The sequence below is a fragment of the Cervus canadensis genome, chromosome 8, assembly GCF_019320065.1.
Source record: "Cervus canadensis isolate Bull #8, Minnesota chromosome 8, ASM1932006v1, whole genome shotgun sequence".
Taxonomy (NCBI): Eukaryota; Metazoa; Chordata; class Mammalia; order Artiodactyla; family Cervidae; genus Cervus; species Cervus canadensis.
In genome coordinates this window covers 53810802-53828583 of record NC_057393.1, presented here as the reverse complement: position 1 = coordinate 53828583, position 17782 = coordinate 53810802, and the positions used below count along the sequence as shown (strand labels likewise).

At 49.1% G+C, this 17782-nt stretch overlaps 1 protein-coding gene and 1 long non-coding RNA gene across 11 annotated transcripts in view; one reads left to right on the top strand and one right to left on the bottom strand.

Annotated features, from left to right (window-relative positions):
• The first annotated feature begins 576 nt into the window (after positions 1 to 576).
• The window catches only part of PRXL2A (peroxiredoxin like 2A), an 18746-nt gene continuing 1540 nt past the window's right edge, over positions 577 to 17782 (top strand). Inside the window, exons 1-6 of one of the 7 annotated variants that reach the window (XM_043476238.1) lie at positions 577 to 755; positions 3031 to 3116; positions 11107 to 11269; positions 13316 to 13407; positions 14035 to 14175; positions 14729 to 14893. In XM_043476238.1, the coding sequence (XP_043332173.1) occupies positions 11125 to 11269; positions 13316 to 13407; positions 14035 to 14175; positions 14729 to 14893 (543 nt within the window). In that variant the 5' untranslated portion in view covers positions 577 to 755; positions 3031 to 3116; positions 11107 to 11124. Of the gene's footprint in view, positions 770 to 3030; positions 3117 to 6246; positions 6359 to 11089; positions 11270 to 13315; positions 13408 to 14034; positions 14176 to 14728; positions 14894 to 17782 lie in introns of those variants that run through there. The other 6 variants (XM_043476236.1, XM_043476239.1, XM_043476235.1 and 3 more) reach the window with 6 other exon arrangements.
• LOC122446272 overlaps positions 16297 to 17782 on the bottom strand; it is a 24995-nt gene continuing 23509 nt past the window's right edge. For all 4 annotated transcript variants that reach the window (XR_006270835.1, XR_006270834.1, XR_006270836.1 and 1 more), the window contains 3 exons: positions 17426 to 17553; positions 16896 to 16973; positions 16297 to 16340 (listed from right to left, as the gene is read on the bottom strand). This is a non-coding gene — a long non-coding RNA (uncharacterized LOC122446272). The remainder of the gene's footprint in view (positions 16341 to 16895; positions 16974 to 17425; positions 17554 to 17782) is intronic.

Sequence of the window (17782 nt, the reverse complement as noted above, 5' to 3'; positions counted from 1 at the left end):
AAGACAGAAAAGCCTCGAAAAATTAACTGCTCAAAAACGGTGAGGACTGAAACTCCAATACTCTGGCCACCTGATGCAAAGAACTGACTCATTGGAAAAGACCCTGATGCTGGGAAAGACTGAAGGCAGGAGGAGAAGGGGAAGACAGAGGATGAGATGGTTGGATAGCATCACAGACTCTTTGGACACGAGTTTGAGTAAACTCCGCGAGCTGGCGATGGACAGGGAAGCCTGGCGTGCTGCAGCCCATGGGGTCGCAAAAAGTCGGACACGACTAAGCGACTGAACTGACTGAAAGGGTCTGTCCTCGGGCTACAGGACTTCCAGATCCAAATAGGGCAGTCGAGAGCCTTCTTTTGCTCCAGAAGGCGCTCCTGACAAATGAGTCAGGAGTCTAGGGTCACTGCTCGCGAAGGACTGAGCTAAGCTGGAGCTGTGAGAACGAGAGGCCGTAGGAGAGCGGGTCTCGAGAGCCACAGAGGGTTGGACCGCGTTCGGGGTGCGAGACAGCGCCACAGCGTGGCTGGCACTGAGCCGCGGTGGGCGGGGCGGGCCACGTGGGCGTGGCGCGCGCGGCGGCGCAGGCGCGAACCTGCGCAGGCGCGGGGGCCACCCCTGGGACCCTTTGGGCCCGGGAGGGTTTTGTCAGTCAGCCCACCCGGCATCGACATTAGAGGAGGCGGGAGGCCGGGGAGCGAGAGTCCTACGTGCGGCGCTCTAGGGGGCTGCGAGACTCGTGACGTCCGCGAAGGCAGGTGAGGAAACCGAGGTAGGACGGGGCGAGCGAGGCCGGTTGGCGCGCGCAGGTTAGCTGGATGCCGGACTCGTTAGGTCCGCCCGGCGATCAGCTTTGGGGCCCACGGGAAGCTGCTTGCGAGCCGGCCGGGTGCGGCCGCACCTGCTGAGCCCCAGGGGGCCCCCACTCCCACGGAGGACGACGCCCCTCCCACCCCAGTGCCCCGCGCTCCGCGAAAAAAACCCAGCGTTTGCTGTCAGAAAACCAGGTTTCGGGACCGGCGCTGATCCGTTCCCCCCACAATCACCCATTTCACCGCCCCCAGGCTTTTAGAGAGGCTGATGGCACCGGCCTGCCTAGACTGTTGGGACAAAGAACTGAGAAACGGACTCTCTGTCTTGGCGCGTCTGTCCTGTGGGGCCGAGGCAGGATGGGCCTGGGGTTGTTGCCCAAGGGGTGGCGGGCGGACCAGCTGACAATGTGCAGGTGGAGGCCAAGAACCTGGTCATGTGGGGCTCTGTGTTTTAAGGGACAGCGGTTTCTCATTTTTTCATTATCTCAGAGGCACCTGTTTTGCCTCCCTCCCTCAAAGGCAACTTTGAAAAGAGCCCAACCGTACGGATTTTAAAACATTGTGCTGAAGTCTGGGAATGAAAAATCAAGGCACTGATGATCAGACAGTCGCGCCCCGAAGTTGTTGCAGGGATCAGAGCTGAAGCAGTTGGAGAAGGTGGTTAAGGCCCAGCCTGGCCAGGGTCGTGGGGAGACAGCACCCCCAGGGAGGCCAGAAGCCAGCTTGGGATTTAGCCCCAGCTGACTCTGGGCTTCTTTTTCTTTACACAGGAGGCTATTTCCACAACCCAGCTCCCTACCCCTCCGTTTAGTTTTTTTTTTTTTTTTTTAATGTATTTTCCTTTGAACTTGGCAGATGATTAAAAACAGAAAATAATTACTTCAGATTTATTTAGCTAAGCCTTGTCTGGGAGCCAGCTTGGGAAGTCTTGGATGCTCCTGTTTCGGCTCAGTCAGGCAGATGAGAAACCCTGTCTCCTTGGAACGTAACTGGCCATTAGGAACCCTCCATCTCATGTACAGACAACATTTTAGGGGCAATCACTGACTAATCTAGAAATGAGTAAGAATTACACCTCACATTCTGTCACTCTTTGTAAGATAGCTTACAAAGCACCACGCATACATTTTATCCTTCAGTTCTACAACTCTGTAGGTTACCTTTTGTAATTTGGGAATCATTCCTGTCTTACTAATTCAGAGCCTTGTCCAGGTTCTTACAGCGTGCAGCAATTTGAATTAGGTTTGAGTTATTCCTGGTGTGAACCTTCCTATATTGCCCTTCTTTATAAAGGCTTGCCACTTATTTGAGATCTCATGCAGTGTTCCTGAGGTGAATGAAGACATTTCTTACTTCATCTGCTCCTGTCACTTAAAGAGTGCTTGGAAAGTCTGGTGAGGACTGGAATTCTGGGGCTTGAAGCCCCAGGATCTGTTAGTATCCCAGAAATAAGGCAGCTGTCCTGCCAGCTGGGTACTTGCCTTTTTGTGAAATGTTGAGCAGAGACACTCCAAATGTCCCTCCGCTGAGGCGTGTGTGGCAAGAACTGTCTGGAGGGAACCAGCCTCACCCCTGAGCTCAGCAGCCTCTGGCCCAGGGAGATTACAGCTGGGCAGGACCCTTTGCCTTTTCTGGTGCTGGCGGGCTGTAGAAGGGCAGCCCGGAGTATGCATTAGAGAGTGGGCAGAGGGGCCAGAGAAAAGCCAGGGTTCCCTCCAGACCCAGAACTTAGGCCCAGGAGGCAGGCCTGCAGTGACACAGCTAGAGCAGCTGTTCAGTGTTTGCTGTCTGTTCTGCTTCAGATCTCCTGCCCTTGTAGGAGAATGAGTGAATCTGAGCCCTGCAAAGAAGAGAATAGTGCTGCCTTGCAATTCATTCGTCATTGCTCTTCTCATATTTTCTTTCTGAAAGTGCCCTTATTTTAAAGAAGACACTGAGATTCAGAGGGACAACGTGAACTCTCAGAATCAAAGAGTAAGAAATAGGATTTTTGTCCTGAAGCCCAGTGTCTTTCATGGTATTGTGCTTGCCTTCCCATCCACACTCATATAACTGAGCCCAGACTGGAGGCTATGCAAGCAGAGGGCAGAATGGCCAGGGGGTGGGAGGAGACTTTCTAGCCTCAAGATACTGATGAGAGGAAAAGATGTCTCCCAGTCCTCACATTCCTCACACTGGCAGGTTTCCCAGTAGCTGAGATGTCCTCTTGTTCTGCATTCAGCATCTGATCAGAACTTTTTGAATCTGGCATCTGGGAGACAGTCACCCCAAGGAGCAGAGCAGGAAGTTGGAGACTGAGGCAAGTAGGTAAGAGCTCCTTGGACCTGGCTAGTTCCCTGGTGCTTGATGACAAGGGTGGGTGGGAGTGCATCCCCTATTGCTCCTGGGGCCTTAGGTGCCATGATACCAGGCTGCCAAATTGTCATTTTCAAGGCTATCTTTTTATCATCCAGAATTAAGAGGACCTTGTGACTGTGGGGAGGAGAGGTACAGAATGGCTTCTCAGCCAAGAATGGGCAGTGTGACCCTCAAGAAAACATTTGACTTTGAATTATAAACTGCTCGCAAAGTACTGGACTTGGGAGAGATTAGCGCTGTCTATGGCCGCATGATTTCCCAGGCTCTGTTCAGGAGCAGTTTTGCTTTCAGCCTTTTTCAGACCAGTGAGCCCACTTGAAGATCTGTGGGTCCCTTTCCTGAGCCCCACACTGTTCCAGCCTCTGCAGGTGTGTCTAATGCAAGCTAAATAGCCATGAACTGGGAGTTGGGAGCCCTGAGACCCAGCACAGCCACTAACCAGTCTTCCCCAGAAGTGACCTGGGACTAGCTTGTTCCATCTCTGGGCCTTAATTTCTTCTTTTACGTAGTGAAAGAGGGACTGAACTAGAACTCTGAAGGAACGTGCATTAGCAAGAGCAAAGAAAAGAAGATGAAGCATACTTTCCAGCCTCCTAGTTTCTTCTGTCTTCCTGAGAACCCCTTTCTTCCTCCTGCTCTGTCTCTGCCTCAAGCCAGCTCATTCTGAGTAGGGAAGATTCCCTGGGTGGGGCTTGGCTGGGCAGGTGTACCCTTAATGTTTGGAATATGATGCTGCCTCTACTTGTTTTGGGCATGAATTAACCCACCCAGTGCTGATACCTTGTTTTAGTAAGACTTTTATCAGTTCCTGCCCAGAGGCAGCTCCTTGAACAGGCAGAATGAGGCCTGGGGAAGCGGAGGCTGAGACTGTACACACCCAGCAGCAGAGCAGTAGTGGCACGTGTCCCCATAACTTTCTGGATGTCAGAACCCTGGAGGTGCAGTCATGCAGTACTTCAGAGTCTTTGGATGTCAGAACTGAGACAACCTCATAAATTTTCTAGTTCCCTCCTCTGTATGGATGAGTAGACCCAGGCCCAGAGCGTCTTCAGAGCTTGCGTCAGATCACCCTGCCAATGAGCAGAGGAGCTAGGAACCAACCTAAGGTCACCTAAGCCCCAGGCTCAAGTATTTTCTTTAAGGTCAAACGAGCTACAAAGTAGTTCCAACTCTGCCTCACTGTGGAGTTCAAAGGGTAAAATTGAGATCATTGCATCCAGACATTTAATGCCTAATAATTGACAGGATTTATGTTAAATGCTGAATTTGCAGGAATGGATAAAGATGGCAGCTCCTGCCCTCAGATTGATCTACCATATTGTGTAGATAGACTTGTAAATAACTAAATACACTAAATCCATCTGCTTGTGCAATGTGCAAAAGTTATGTGTATATTTGCACTCATGCATGTAGTCTAACCAGAGGTGAGGGAGCAGTCAATTGTCAAGGCTTTCAGGAAAGGCTCTGGAGAGAAAGTGTTAATATGTACTGTGCCTTTACCTAGTTGGCCCGGGTGGGGAGGGCATTCTGGATAACAGAAACAACACGAGCTGCAGTGCGGAGGCCTAACAAGGCATGTTATAGTCCTTGCACATTGAGTGACCCAGGAGGGTGAGGAAATGGCTGGGAGTGAGGCAAGAATGGTGGCCTGAAGCTGAACTGTGAAGAGCCCTGGTGGTGGGTTGCAGAGTTTGTTGCCAGTGATAATCTGAAAGCAAGGGAAGAGTGTGATCAGGCTGGGAAGTGTAACAGTTGATCTGCCTACTGCATGGAGAATAAGCAGAAGAGGGCCTGGAGCCAGCCAACCTCAGATCTGTAGTTACTGAGGCCAGGTGCAAAGTAATTAGGGCTTCACTCTGGACAGCAGCAATGAAGGTGAGAAGAGGATGGGTAGTGAACCCATTGCATAAGATGGACAGAACTTCCTGACTGATTTTGTGTCAGTGACTAGGGAGAATGAAGAAGAAAATGCAATTCACATTTTCTGGATTGCACAGTTGGCTCCATGATTGTGTCATTCACTGAGCTAGGGAAAAGGAACTCTGGAAGAGAAACTGACTTTAATGAATGTCAGCTTTTGGTCACAGAGATAAACTATAGAACTCTCAAGTGGAAACTTCGAGTCCAGAGCAGCACTTGGAACATGGAAGTCAATCCCAAGGTGGTGGGTGAAGCACTGGCCATAGGTGAGGTCACTGAGGCACGGAGTGTGGGTTCCGAGGTGTCTCAAAGTGGCAAGAAAAGAAGGGAAGGCAGAGGGAGGTGAAGAAGAGACAGTAGGTAAGTGGCCTCAGTGGTGTAGGGTGGAGGATGGGGCGAGGGAGCAGTCTGCCTAACTTGTACTGCTCACTGCACAACAGGCCAGTAAATTGGGAGACAAGGTGTCAGGGGAAAGAATAATGATTTTATTCAGAAAGCCAGTAGACCAAGAAGACAGTGGACTGGTGTTCCAAAGAATCATGTTACCTGAGTTAGAATTCAGGCTTCTTTTATACTGAAAGGGGAGGGCTGATTGTTGCAGGAATTCTTTGTTCTTGCAGCTGTCAGAGTAGGTCTGGTCACAGTATTCCTATAAACCATCAACAAGACAATTGTTATTTTTAAAGATCAAAGCCTTGAGAATAGGCTTTCATGTATATTTCAGGTTCTAGGCAATGTTCTTTCACAAAGGTGCAGCTGACTAAGCACAGAGTACAAGGGTTAGAGCTAAAGGAATAGATCCAGCATGGAGTCGGCTTGTTTGTCTGTTACACAAGCAGCCATGGAGAAAGGGACATGTCCTTTTATTTCAGTTACTGTGACCCCAGGACTGCGTTAAGGGCTGCGTTAAGGACTTTGCTTCGTTAGCCTGCTCCAGAAAGCAGAGGAGGGAGTCTGTTGAGGGAGTCTGTTGGCACTTGATAAATGTTATAATCTGCATGACTGCAAATGACTCAACATTTGCTCAGTGTTTTGAAGGACTAGGGGGTCTTGGCAGCTGTCCATATTGATGTTTTCTGGAGATTGACTATTGGCAGCTGAAGGTGCCCCAGGGTTTCTGGGTGGCCTGGGTCCTGCCTTTGGAGTGAGTGAGCTTAGGGCCATAGGCGGGACTCCAGAGCCCCGCCTCCCGCCTTCTCCTGCCGCCTGCTCCCTGCCTACTCCTAGTGGGTCAGCAGAAACCGGGGTGTGCACACTGCGGATGGTGGATGGTGAGTGCCTGGTTCCCAGGTTTGAAAGGTTGGGGGTAAGGGACCATATGTGGGCGAGGGGAGGTGCCTTGTGAAGCTCTGGGCATCGGGGAAGAAATACTCTGAACTTGAGACGGGAGAGGGGGTGGAGGTACGATCAGGAACCCAGAATGCACAAGCTCCAAAGAGAGCTGTTCCTCATAGAATCTTGCATGTCACTGGGTGCTTTAGAAGCTTTGCCATTCACCTTATCCAACCCCCTCATTTTGGAGTTGAGGAAAAGGAGACTGGGGGAGGGATCAAGCCAGCAGGGCCTCAGGAACCCGGCTGTGTCTCCTGCTCCCACGCTCATCCCAGCCCAGCGCTGCCACTCCGAGCTACCCCAGCTGTTGTTGTCGTCTTATCAGGCTTCACCTTCTTCTGTGGGAGAGCCCGGATCAGATAAGTCCCACAGTGGGGAACCGAATACTGTGGTGGTGTCAGGTGGGTGCCGGCTCTTCTGTAAACAGCCTCGCTATTATCTTTCAGAGAAGCACTGACCCTTTCCTTAACAGAAGGGGGATAGACAGGGGAGGAAAGAGAAGAGACATCTGTCACATGGTGAATTTCCTTTCAACATGTGGTTTGACTGTATGTGATGAATGAAAAAATAAGTTGATCTTTTAAAATTCTAGGACAAAAGAAACCAGGCCCCCTGACCTCCAGAAACCCCACCAGTGAATGCTTTGAGAGGCCTGGGTAGTAGAAACATTTGGGGTCTTAGTGGTCTGGATCCAGGAGACAGTACTGCTGCCTGCTAGCTCTGTGACTGGAAGAAGGTACTGAACTTCTCTAAACTTGAGTGTTGTCAGCTGCATAATGGGAGACTATGTGCATCATAAGACTGTAGAGAGAGTGAAATTAAGGCACTCATTTTGGGTGGTACTAAGTAAGTGCTGCTTTACCGGCCACCCTCTCTCTCCAGTTAGTAGCCATGTTAGGTTAGGTTCTCTCTAGTTAGGTTCCTGTGATTAGTCATTGTTCCATGCAGATATTAAGCTTCCCTCTACCTCCAGGCTTTTTTTTGTGAGTGGAAATAGCTGTGATTCAGGTTTCAGAGCCAGCGAGTTGCATGGCACATGCTCCAAGGCCTGTTGGGTTGGGAATTGTTTTGCAACTTAGGGGAGCTTGGCTGGGAGGTGGATCTATACACTCTATAGGTAGAAGTCAATTTTCACAACTTTCCTCTGGCAGAAGGCCAGCTGCTAGAGGCCCATTGGGAGCATATGTTCATGGAAAGGCCCACCTCTCCCCTCTGGTGCTGATAACACTCTCACATCTTAGTGCTTTGGGGCCTGAGGTTGAGGATGGAGCTCTCCAAAGGGGTGACTGTGCTCATGCTTTCCAGATCATAGCTAGAGGTGCAGATGGGGTGCTGAACAAAGCTCCTGGGAGTTTTGAAGCCCATATCTTGTGTTCCAGCTCATGGACTTGAGGTAGGGAGTCAGGGGCCTGTAGGACATTCACACCCAGCCAGTCTGCTGTTTCCCAGGCTTATTGAGTCCCAGCCTGGCCTAGTTCTTCCATCCTGCTCTCTGAGTCTCTCCAAAGCCACTTCCTTCTAGATGCATCTGTGGCTACCCAGACCAGATAGAAGCGTTTTCATGCCTGCACTGCCCTAGCCCAGTGTTGATACCTTGCCTGAGGTGTTGTCTCTCATCTTTTTTTTTTCCCCTCACCTTTCCACTCTGTTACCGGTGTACTAGGCCTGTAGCTCCTAGAGGACTGGTTATCATTTAGTTAAAATTCCCAAATTGCCACTTATTAAACAGATCAGTGCTGAATAAATGTTTGGAAATAAATGTTGAGTCTATTTGAACCTGATTCCCTTGTACTCAGGAGCAAATAGGCTCAATGATGATTAATGGGCAGTGAAGAGATGGAGCCTGTTTGTCTCCAGGAACAGCAGTGGTGTGTTAGAAGGATGCAGAGCTGACCGTGAGGGTCCCCGGACTTCCTAGAATGCAATGATGTGTCCCAGGAATTGAAGCGAGTCCTTTGGAAGGGTAGGTGTAAGCTGGCCTTTGTGAACCGATGCAGAAATGGTATCAAATCTGTGATCAGAGACCGTGCCATGTGGATCTGAATCATACACACTTATCAGTAGTCCAAGGAGGCTTTGGAAATGCGTCAAGGTACAGAAATTGTACCACGCTCTGGAGAATCTCCTGTTTATAGCAGGCAGGTGAGAGCTGTGGTTTTCCCCCTGATTGTTCTATGAACCGTAATCCAGTAATGTATAACTTTGCCACGTAAAAAAAAAATTGGAAGTCGGCCTGTGGAATGTTCTTTCCTGCTTGGCCCAAGTGCTTTGGTCGTCCATAAATCACCATTTCCATCACTCAATCTTGTCAAATTCATTTCAGCACACATTTATAAAAAACCCACTGTGGACCACAAACAGTCCCTGTGCTGGCCACTGGGAATTCAGAGCTAAATTGAGGAACAGAGTCAAAAGAGAGACAGCTTGAAAACAGGTCCAAATGAGTGTGTTGAACACATTAGAAGGACCATGGTGCAATGTGGACGTGGGTTAGGGAGAATAATCCCCTCTAGAGGGAAAGTGGGGGTAAGCAGAGCATCCAGGAAGACCTCTGGAAGAGGTATTTGAGTCTTAGAAGAACAGAATGAATGAGGCAGGACATGCCGGGCAGAGGTGAGGAGACATGTCCTGGCTTTTGATTCTCATTGTCACTGTGGCTGCCCTCCCACAATGAGCTGAGGGAACAGAAGCTGGCCCTTGAGGAAGGCCCAGCTCTCCAAGGCCAGCCTGCCTTCAGAACTGCACTTTGTTCTGTGGCTTATGTCCAGCCAAGCACAAAACCTGAATTCTTTGTTCTAAGACAATGCATCTCACACTCCAATGTGCCTGTGAATTGCCTGCCACATCTGATGAAGATGCAGGTTATGATTCTTTAGTTCTGAGGTAAGACTGGAAATTCTTCAGTTCTCCCTGATGCCAATGCTGCCATCCCATAAGAGCACATTTTGAGGTTATACGATATGCTTCTCTCCCAGCTCACTCAGTCCCTCCGCCAACACACACACACACACACACACACACACACACACGCATGCACGCACGCACGCGCACACACACACAGCCTCCCCTTTTTCCTCTTCCCTCTGGTACAGATGCCAGATTCCTTTTTCTTAAAGGCTGTTTTCATTGGTTATTCCCAGTTCACACCCCACACCCACTGCCTGGAAGTCCCCTTTTATGTCTGAACTCAAGTCTGAACTTTGCAGGCTGGTCTAAACACTAATCTGGCCTACCCATTTCTGCCCAAAGCCCTCGTTATTCCCAACCTCACCTCTTGTTAGTGGATCCCTCCCAGCCCCCTCCTTTGGCTGTGACACGCGAATTTCTGGGCCTTTGCTTAAACCTTTGGAGAAATCCTCTCCTGAGTAGAGTCTTACAGCGGGGAGTCAAGTCTTTGGTCAGGTGGGCCACAGTGTCACAGACATATAGATACACACCTCAGGAGGGTACCCCGTGATCCTAGCAGATAAAGTCATGCTAGTACTTAGGGAGGAAGGTTCCTATAAGTCAGATTCTGGGATGGCTAGGGGGCCAAATGGAAAGACAGATACTGTAAGTGGTTGTCTGGAAAAGAAGGCTGGATAGGATATCTGCCACTCTTACAGACGTGGGTTGCTTCGAGGAGCTTGCACCCAGAAGCACAAGGCTTCCCAACTAGAGGAAGTCCTAGTGCAGCCCCTGAGCATGAGCTGAGGATGAGGTTAGATTCCATAGGACCTGCCTGTGCCTCCATTTCAACCGCCGAGCCCCCTGCCTGGTGCAGACATCTGTTGCCCAGCCCTCTGGAACAGCACCCCCAGCACCATGCTCTTACATGATGCCTACTCTCTCAGACTCTGACCCCGTTCCTTCAGCAGACATCTGTGTAGTTCTGTTCACAGGGGGAAGTGTCAGATTAATAGTAGCCATCTCTATTAAACTATACAGTAAGTGGTAGATGTTTAGAGAACATTTGCTTTGTTGTTAACTATGGTTTTATGTAATGCTCCTTTTTTGTTATTTGCTTGTTTTCACTTCGAGCCTGTTTTATTTGTATAATGAGCAGAAAATAAAGGTCTTCTCAGTTGGGAGAAATGTACTCAGATTGCCTGTCTGCCTTGAGTGAGGCCCTGCTGGGCACTCTTGGGGGCTGGATGAAATAGGAGGACTGGTCTCTCTGTGTCTGAGGGATTCACAGCGAGGAGAAAGTATAGGGTAACAACAAGGGGACTGGCACTCTTAAGTAATCTAATTACACGAGAAGCTGCTCCCTCCCCAGGGAGGTGGGAGCTGTGACTCCTGGACTGAAAGCATTGACAGGCATTGATGAGGAGGGAGAGAAGTGCTGGGGGATGCAGCCTGGAGGAACACCATCAGACCAGGAGGTGACAGCTTTGGGCATGGGAAAGGGAGCAGCAAGAGAGGCTGTCACTTTCTTGTTCTGGCTCCTGACCTGGAAGTGAGCTCCCTGGGGCAGGAACCTCCACGTGTCCGTCATAACCCCCCAGGCTCCCATGGTGGCAGATCCTTTGATAGCAGCCCTTGTCCAGTTCCATCTCTGATGCTGCAGCTCCCCCTCCCTTGGCCTCTGGCACCCTGATTAGCTGCCCAGCCGGAGCCCTGTCCCGGAGATCAGATTACAGCTGTCCTGTGGGAGCAGTAACATCTTCTTCCTTCCTCTCAATCCCTAGAAATGTCTTTCCTCCAGGATCCCAGTTTCTTCAGCATGGGAATGTGGTCCATTGGTGCGGGGGCCATTGGAGCTGCTGCCTTGGCACTGCTCCTGGCCAACACAGACATGTTTCTGGCCAAGCCCCAGAAAGCAGCATTGGAGTATCTGGAGGACATAGACCTGAAAACACTGGAGAAGGGTAAGTGGTGACCCCACCAGCGTCAGTACTTTTCCAGGGCACTGAGATGCAGGCCTACTTATTTTTTTTCCTCTCTAAAGTAGTTCCTTCTTTTTATTTTCACTGAGAAGGCAGTGTAACATTAGGAAAAATTTAATAACACTTTTAAAATTACTGATAATTTAAATTTTAAATTACCATTACCCTAACACAATAATCTTTTTTATTTTTGCACATTCTTTTCCAGGTACACATGTTGTAATATGTAGTTATGATCTTAGTGTACATGATTTCTTTTACAGTTTAGCTTTTTCTTATCAAAAGCATTGTTCATTTTCTCATGTTGTCTCTCTAAGTTTAATAATTGTTCCGTAATATTTAGTAACACTGCACCACGGTCAACTCAACCAAACCTTCCAGAGTGTGTTCTGAGGAATTCAAGGCGCCTGGGGCTTCCCAGGTGGTGCTAGTGGTAAAGAATCCACCTGCTAATTCAGGAGAAGTGAGACGTGTGTTTGATCCCTGGGTTGGGAAGATCCCCTGGAGGAGGGCATGACAGCCCACTCTAGCATTCTTGCCTGGAGAATCCCATGGACAGAGGAGCCTGGTGGGCTACAGTCCATAGGGTTGCAAAGAGTCAGACACGACTGAAGTGACTTAGCATGCTCACAGGCATGGATCTTTGAAAACAGGAGCTCCTGAGTCCAATAAGTTTGAAAAATTAAAAAAAAAGAAAGAAAAATATTGTGTGTCCAGTTCCATGTTCCTGATGCGAGCTCAGGGCTTTGCTTACTGAAATGAGGTGTCTGGATTGTCACAGGTACAGACGTGGGCAGCCTCGCCTGTGGCACCTGGGGAAGCACAGTCACATTTTAAAATAGACCCGCCTGTCTCCTTCTTCTTGGGGAGCCCACTGGAGTCCCTGCTGGATGGCTGAGAGCCACACGTGATGACTCGGCTGCCTTCCTGTGCTCTTGGCTTGGACCCGAAGTTCAGGGGGTGTCAGTCATGCCCATAGTGTGGGTTCAGTGGGCATGAGAGTTAGGTGCAAGTCAGGGCTCACTGACTGGGTTGTCTCCGGGTTGACCCCTCAAAGGGAGACCATTGATTCTGCTCAGTAAGTGAGGAAGCTTGTGAAGGGAAGGCAGGAACTGTGATTGCAGATTTATGATGTAGGTCCCCTTGGTAAAGGACTAAGAAGCCCTGCAGATGGAGAGCTCTGTTTCACTATGTTCAACCCTGAATTTCCCTGTATGATTTGGTTTCAACCCTCTCCCACCTTTATTTTGCTATGTAACATTTCACAGGCACATGGATTCCTCACCGAAATAATAAGGGATAGTGCTTACTCAGCCCTCACTGACTCTATTATGAGATGCTGCAGTGAGCTCTTTTATATCCATGTTTTAATACTCCCTGTGGCCCAAAGTGGAGCTGCTAGGCATCTGCATTTATAGATAGGGAAAGGAAGGTTCAAGGAGGAGACAGAGCCTGCCTGGGCTCACACCTAGATGCGACTCAGTCTGACCAGAGCCGGGCTTGAGCTGCACCACTCTGCTACCCAAAGCATCTCCTTGTTGGCCATTTTCTGCCCTCTCCTGTGGATAACACTGGAGTTAACATATTGAGGTTAAATTAAAAAAAAAAAAAATTCACTTGATGTAATTTCTTCAAATACTTCCTTCAGAGTTGGGATTTTCTTGGCCAAGTGCAAGATCTTGTTCAAGTTTTAGCCATGTATTATCTCTAAAGCATTGTTACAAGGTCCACTGAGACCAGCAAAGGAATACACTACTTTTCCAGAAATATTCCAGTTTGGGATATTCAAGTTCACAACTAGATTTTTATGGGGGAGGGGGCTTCTGATTAGGGAGTAGGACTCTTACACTAGATTCATTTTCCTCCAAAAGATGAATATTGCCTGTCTGTATTTCCTGTTTGATTTTTTTCTCAACGTGTGAAGTACTTTTCCAGGTCCTCTGTTAGGCCTGTTGCTGTTTATGAGGTGCTTAGAGGTTGGGGGCAGGTGAGAGGAAATGATACTGAATTCTCTTTTCTTCTCTTCAGATGCAGTAACTTTTAAAGCGAAGGCACTCTGGGAGAAGAATGGAGCTGTGATTATGGCTGTGCGGAGGCCAGGCTGCTTCCTCTGTCGGGAGGTGAGTGCATTTGAGGACCTGTTCATAGGAAGGGATCCTAGCAAGTGGGGACCAGGGCATTTCCAGCCAGGATCAACACTGGCCCAGTCTGTTATTTATTCCAGGTTTTTTTTTTGGTCTAATTCTGTTTCTCTTCATGTAAGAGCTCACCTTACTTGACTTTCCTTTGGTAATCCCAAGGCTTGTCAGTCTTGTACTGTGTCCTGTACTAGCTCCAGTTCCCGTGTTCCTGATGCTCAGCACAGGGCTTTGCTTACTGAAATGAGCTGTCTGGATTGTCACTGGTACAGATGTGGGCAGTCTCACCTATGGTGCAGCTTTGGCACCCGGGGAAGCATGGCCACACTTTCAGACTAGACCCACTGTCTCCTTCTTCTTGGGGAGCCGCTGTCATTCCTGCTTGATGGCTGAGGGCTGGAGGTGGTGACTTCACTGCCTCCCTCAGCCTTGGATCCAAAACTCGGGGATTTCAGTCTTGCTGATCATGTGAGTACAGTGGGCATGAGAGTCTGTTCTCCTGCATTTGGTGCATATGTCTTTGCTACACTCTGGGCATGTAGGAGACAGTGTTGGCTGGCCCACACCGTCCCAGGAGTTCGTGCCCCTGACCTTTCCATTTTTCTGCAGGAGGCTGCAGATTTGTCCTCCCTGAAGTCCAGGTTGGACGAGCTGGACGTCCCCCTCTATGCAGTGGTAAAGGAGCACATCAAGAATGAAGTTAAGGACTTCCAGCCTTATTTCAAAGGAGAAATCTTCCTGGATGAAGAGGTATGTGTGGTGTGAGCCAGTCAGACACAGACTGCTGGGGATGGTGCTCGGTTTGGTGGCTCCAAGCCTGTCTGGCCAGGAGCTGAAGTTGGCCTCCATTTCAGCTGCCCCCAGCCCTCTGAGCAGAGCACGAGTGAAAAAAAAACACTTAAAAATTGTCCTTCAGATTTTACTTGAGCCCTTCCTGACTTGTGACCTGGGAATGGGAGCCTTGAAAATAGCTAAAAGCTCCACTGGGTCCCCCACCCTGTAGGGGGCTGCCCAGCACCAACCCCTGTCCCATAATTCACTGTGGCCCTTATTCTTTCCCCTACACCCCCCTCTGCAGAGTGTAGGACTGTTATCTCTTGGTCAGGCCCAAGAAGCCTGTACGTCTGTAGCAAGAGATTAGAGTCAGAGTTGCAAGCTGCAGGGTTCTGTTTGGTCCTGGGCAGTTTAGAGCACTCTTGGGTGGGAGCGGTGTGTGTGTCAGGTGGAGGATGTGAACCAGCAGAAGGCAGGAAGGCAGGCATACGGGCTACTCACATGGGGTCTGTCTTCCTCAATCCTGCAGAAAAAGTTCTATGGCCCACAGAGACGAAAGATGGTGTTCATGGGATTTGTCCGTCTGGGCGTCTGGCGAAACTTCTTCCGGGCCTGGAATGGAGGCTTTTCTGGGAACCTTGAAGGCGAGGGCTTCATCCTTGGGGGAGTCTTTGTGATGGGACCAGGAAAGCAGGTAAATTCCTAGCGTTCACTTGGGGGTCTATGAGTACAAGACACCGATCTATTGGTGGGAGGGTGATTTTCCCTAATCGGAGTCTCCCAGCCTTCCTTCCAGAAAGCCAGGGAGCATGAGGACGGGGAAGGGAGGGAAATAGTCCTGTATCGCCCTCCTGCTCTCTCGGCACCTCACACGGGAGCCCCCTCCCCTGTCACAGTAACATCACAACATAGTCCGAACCTTGCAGGTGAGTAACTTGTGAGGGGGGTGAGTGAGCGCACCAACGAGGACAGCTCCTCAGTGGCACTGTGGGGGCCTGGACCGACCCAGGTTTTCTGATGTCGAGTTCTGTTTTCCACGTTAGAACAAAAGCAGAATCTTTATTCTGTGAAAAATTTACTCCCTTGCAGTGTTCCCTGTCATTTAGGATGGATAGTAAAGTGACGAGAGAAGGAATGGAAACAGACCTCGTTGGGGGAGCAGCTGGGAGCTGTGGTGGGAGAGGTGCTTTCCGCATGGGGTCCTAGTGGCAGGGCACACTTCTCTGTAAACTCTGGCTTGGGTCCCAGCTGTGGGGATCCAAAACAGGGGCCTAGGAGAAGGTGTAGAGAGATGAAGACTCTGTGGCCAAAGAGGTGGTGGGTAGATGTTCCATGTCAGACTCAGGGCAGTGCCAGCAGAGGCCGAGTAGGTACAGAGCCAGGACAGGGTTCAGTGGGTGCCAGCTCCAGGGCCTGGCAGGAGGACCCAGAGACTCAAGGTCTGACTTCTAAACTTCTAGGCCTGTCTCACCAACTTTAGGCATGACATTAATACTTGGGCTTATCTGTAAAAAAAAAAAAGACAGGGTTGGGAATTCCCTGGCAGTCCAGTGGTTAGGAGTCAGCATTTCCACTGCAGGGGGAACAGGTTCAATTCCTAGTTGGGGAACTTAAGATCCTGCAAGCCTCGTGGCACAGCCAAAAAGACAGGGTTGGTCTTCATGGTGGAGATCCCTACTGACATTGCTAACTGCATACTTTTACCAGGTAGGGAGAAATAAGCTAGTGGGAACAGAAAGCCTTCAATTAAAAAAAAACAAAAAAAAGCAACTTTTTATTTTGTATTGGGGTGTAGCCGATTAACAAAGTAGTATAGTCGATCAATCGTATCTCTTTGTGACCACATGGACTCCAGCACACCAGGCCTCTGTGTCCTTCACCATTTCCCAGAGCTTGCTTAAACCATGCCCATTCAGTTGGTGGTGCTGTCCAACCATCTCATCCTCTGTTGTCCCCTTCTCCTCCTGCCTTCTATCTTTCCCAGCATCAGGGTGTTTTCCAATGAGTGGGCTCTTCGGATCAGGTGTCCAAAGTATTGGAGCTTCAGCTTCAGCATCAGTCCTTCCAATGAATATTCAGGATTTATTCCCTTTAGGATTGACTGGTTTGATCTCCTCGCATTCCGAGGGATTCTCAAGAGTCTTCAACACCACAGTTCGAAAGCATGAACAAACAGTGTTGTGATATTAATAGTTTCAGGTGAACAGCAAAAGGATTCAGCCATACATACACATATATACATTCTCCTCCAAACTCCCCTTCCATCCAGGCTACCACGTAACATTGAGCAGAGTTCTATATGCTATATAGTAGGTCCTTGTTCGTTATCCATTTAAAATATATCAGTGTGTACATGTTGATCCCAAACTCCCTAATTATTCCTTCCGCCCATCCCCCCACCTGCACAACCATAAGTTCATTCTCTAAGTCTGTGAGTCTCTTTCTGTTTAGTAAGTAAGTTCCTTTGTATCGTTTCTTTTTAGATTCCACATAAGGGATATCAGACAATATTTCTCCAGAAAGCATTCAATTTTAAGCTGTATTTCATGTCTTTTTCTTTTTAACCTTGGTATCTGCAATTGCTTATCTGAGAATCGAGCATGATCTGGTGTCTGGTATAACATAAACCTGTTTGCTAACTTTCCGGTAAATGTATCAGCGTGTCTTAGTGACGGGGACTGCCATTGAGTACCTACCTTGTGCCAGGTGCTCCTCTACATGATCTCATGTCCTCTCTGCAGTCAGTCTGGGGTAGTCGGTATTTTTGTTCTCATCTACATGTAAGAGAATGGGCGTATGAAATAACGCAGCCAAAGATACACAGCTAGTATGTGGTACAGAGGAAATGAATCTCTCCTGCAGCAGAGACGCCGCCCTTCCCTTGCCCATAGCTCCTCCTTGCAGATGGTTCCCAAAGATCCCTTCCAGTACCCTTGCACTTGGGCAGGCCACTTCCTTAGGATCCTTCAGCCTCTCCCCACTCTGGACTCCTAGGATTCCTTCTCTTGCTATCTCTGCCTCTCAGCCCCCAGGGCAGGGCCCGGCTCCCCTGCCAGCCTCCTCTTGCCTGGCAGTGACTCAGCTGGTGCTCACAGGCTCCCTAAGCCTGGCTGGCTCGCTCTGATGTTGCTAGGTGCGTTGTTTGACTTTGTTAGTGCCCTTGGAGCTCCTGCCTTCTTCCTTCCAGGTGGAAGGTTGACCAGGCTGGCCCAGCTTCAGGACTCACCTCCGTGTTTCTTGAGAGCAGAGTTTTTGCAGTTCCACTGTGCCAAGTGCCACTCAGTAGGGATTTTCTCTGTAATAATCTTTAAAGCATACTTACTTTTAAAATAATGTGTTTTCAACGTAGGAAATCTGAAAATGGAGAAGATGGGGACAGCTCAGTTACCAGGGTCAACTTGTTAGAACAGAGCTGAGCTGAGGGGCCTTTTATTTTTTTTAGAAAATGATATCTTTCTAAATTAGATGTTCTTTTTTAACTTAACAGTATATCGTGAACATTTCCTCATGTCAATATATGTTCTTCCTGTGTTTCTAATGTCTGCAAACTGCTCTGATGAGCAAGTAAATATAATTTAATTTC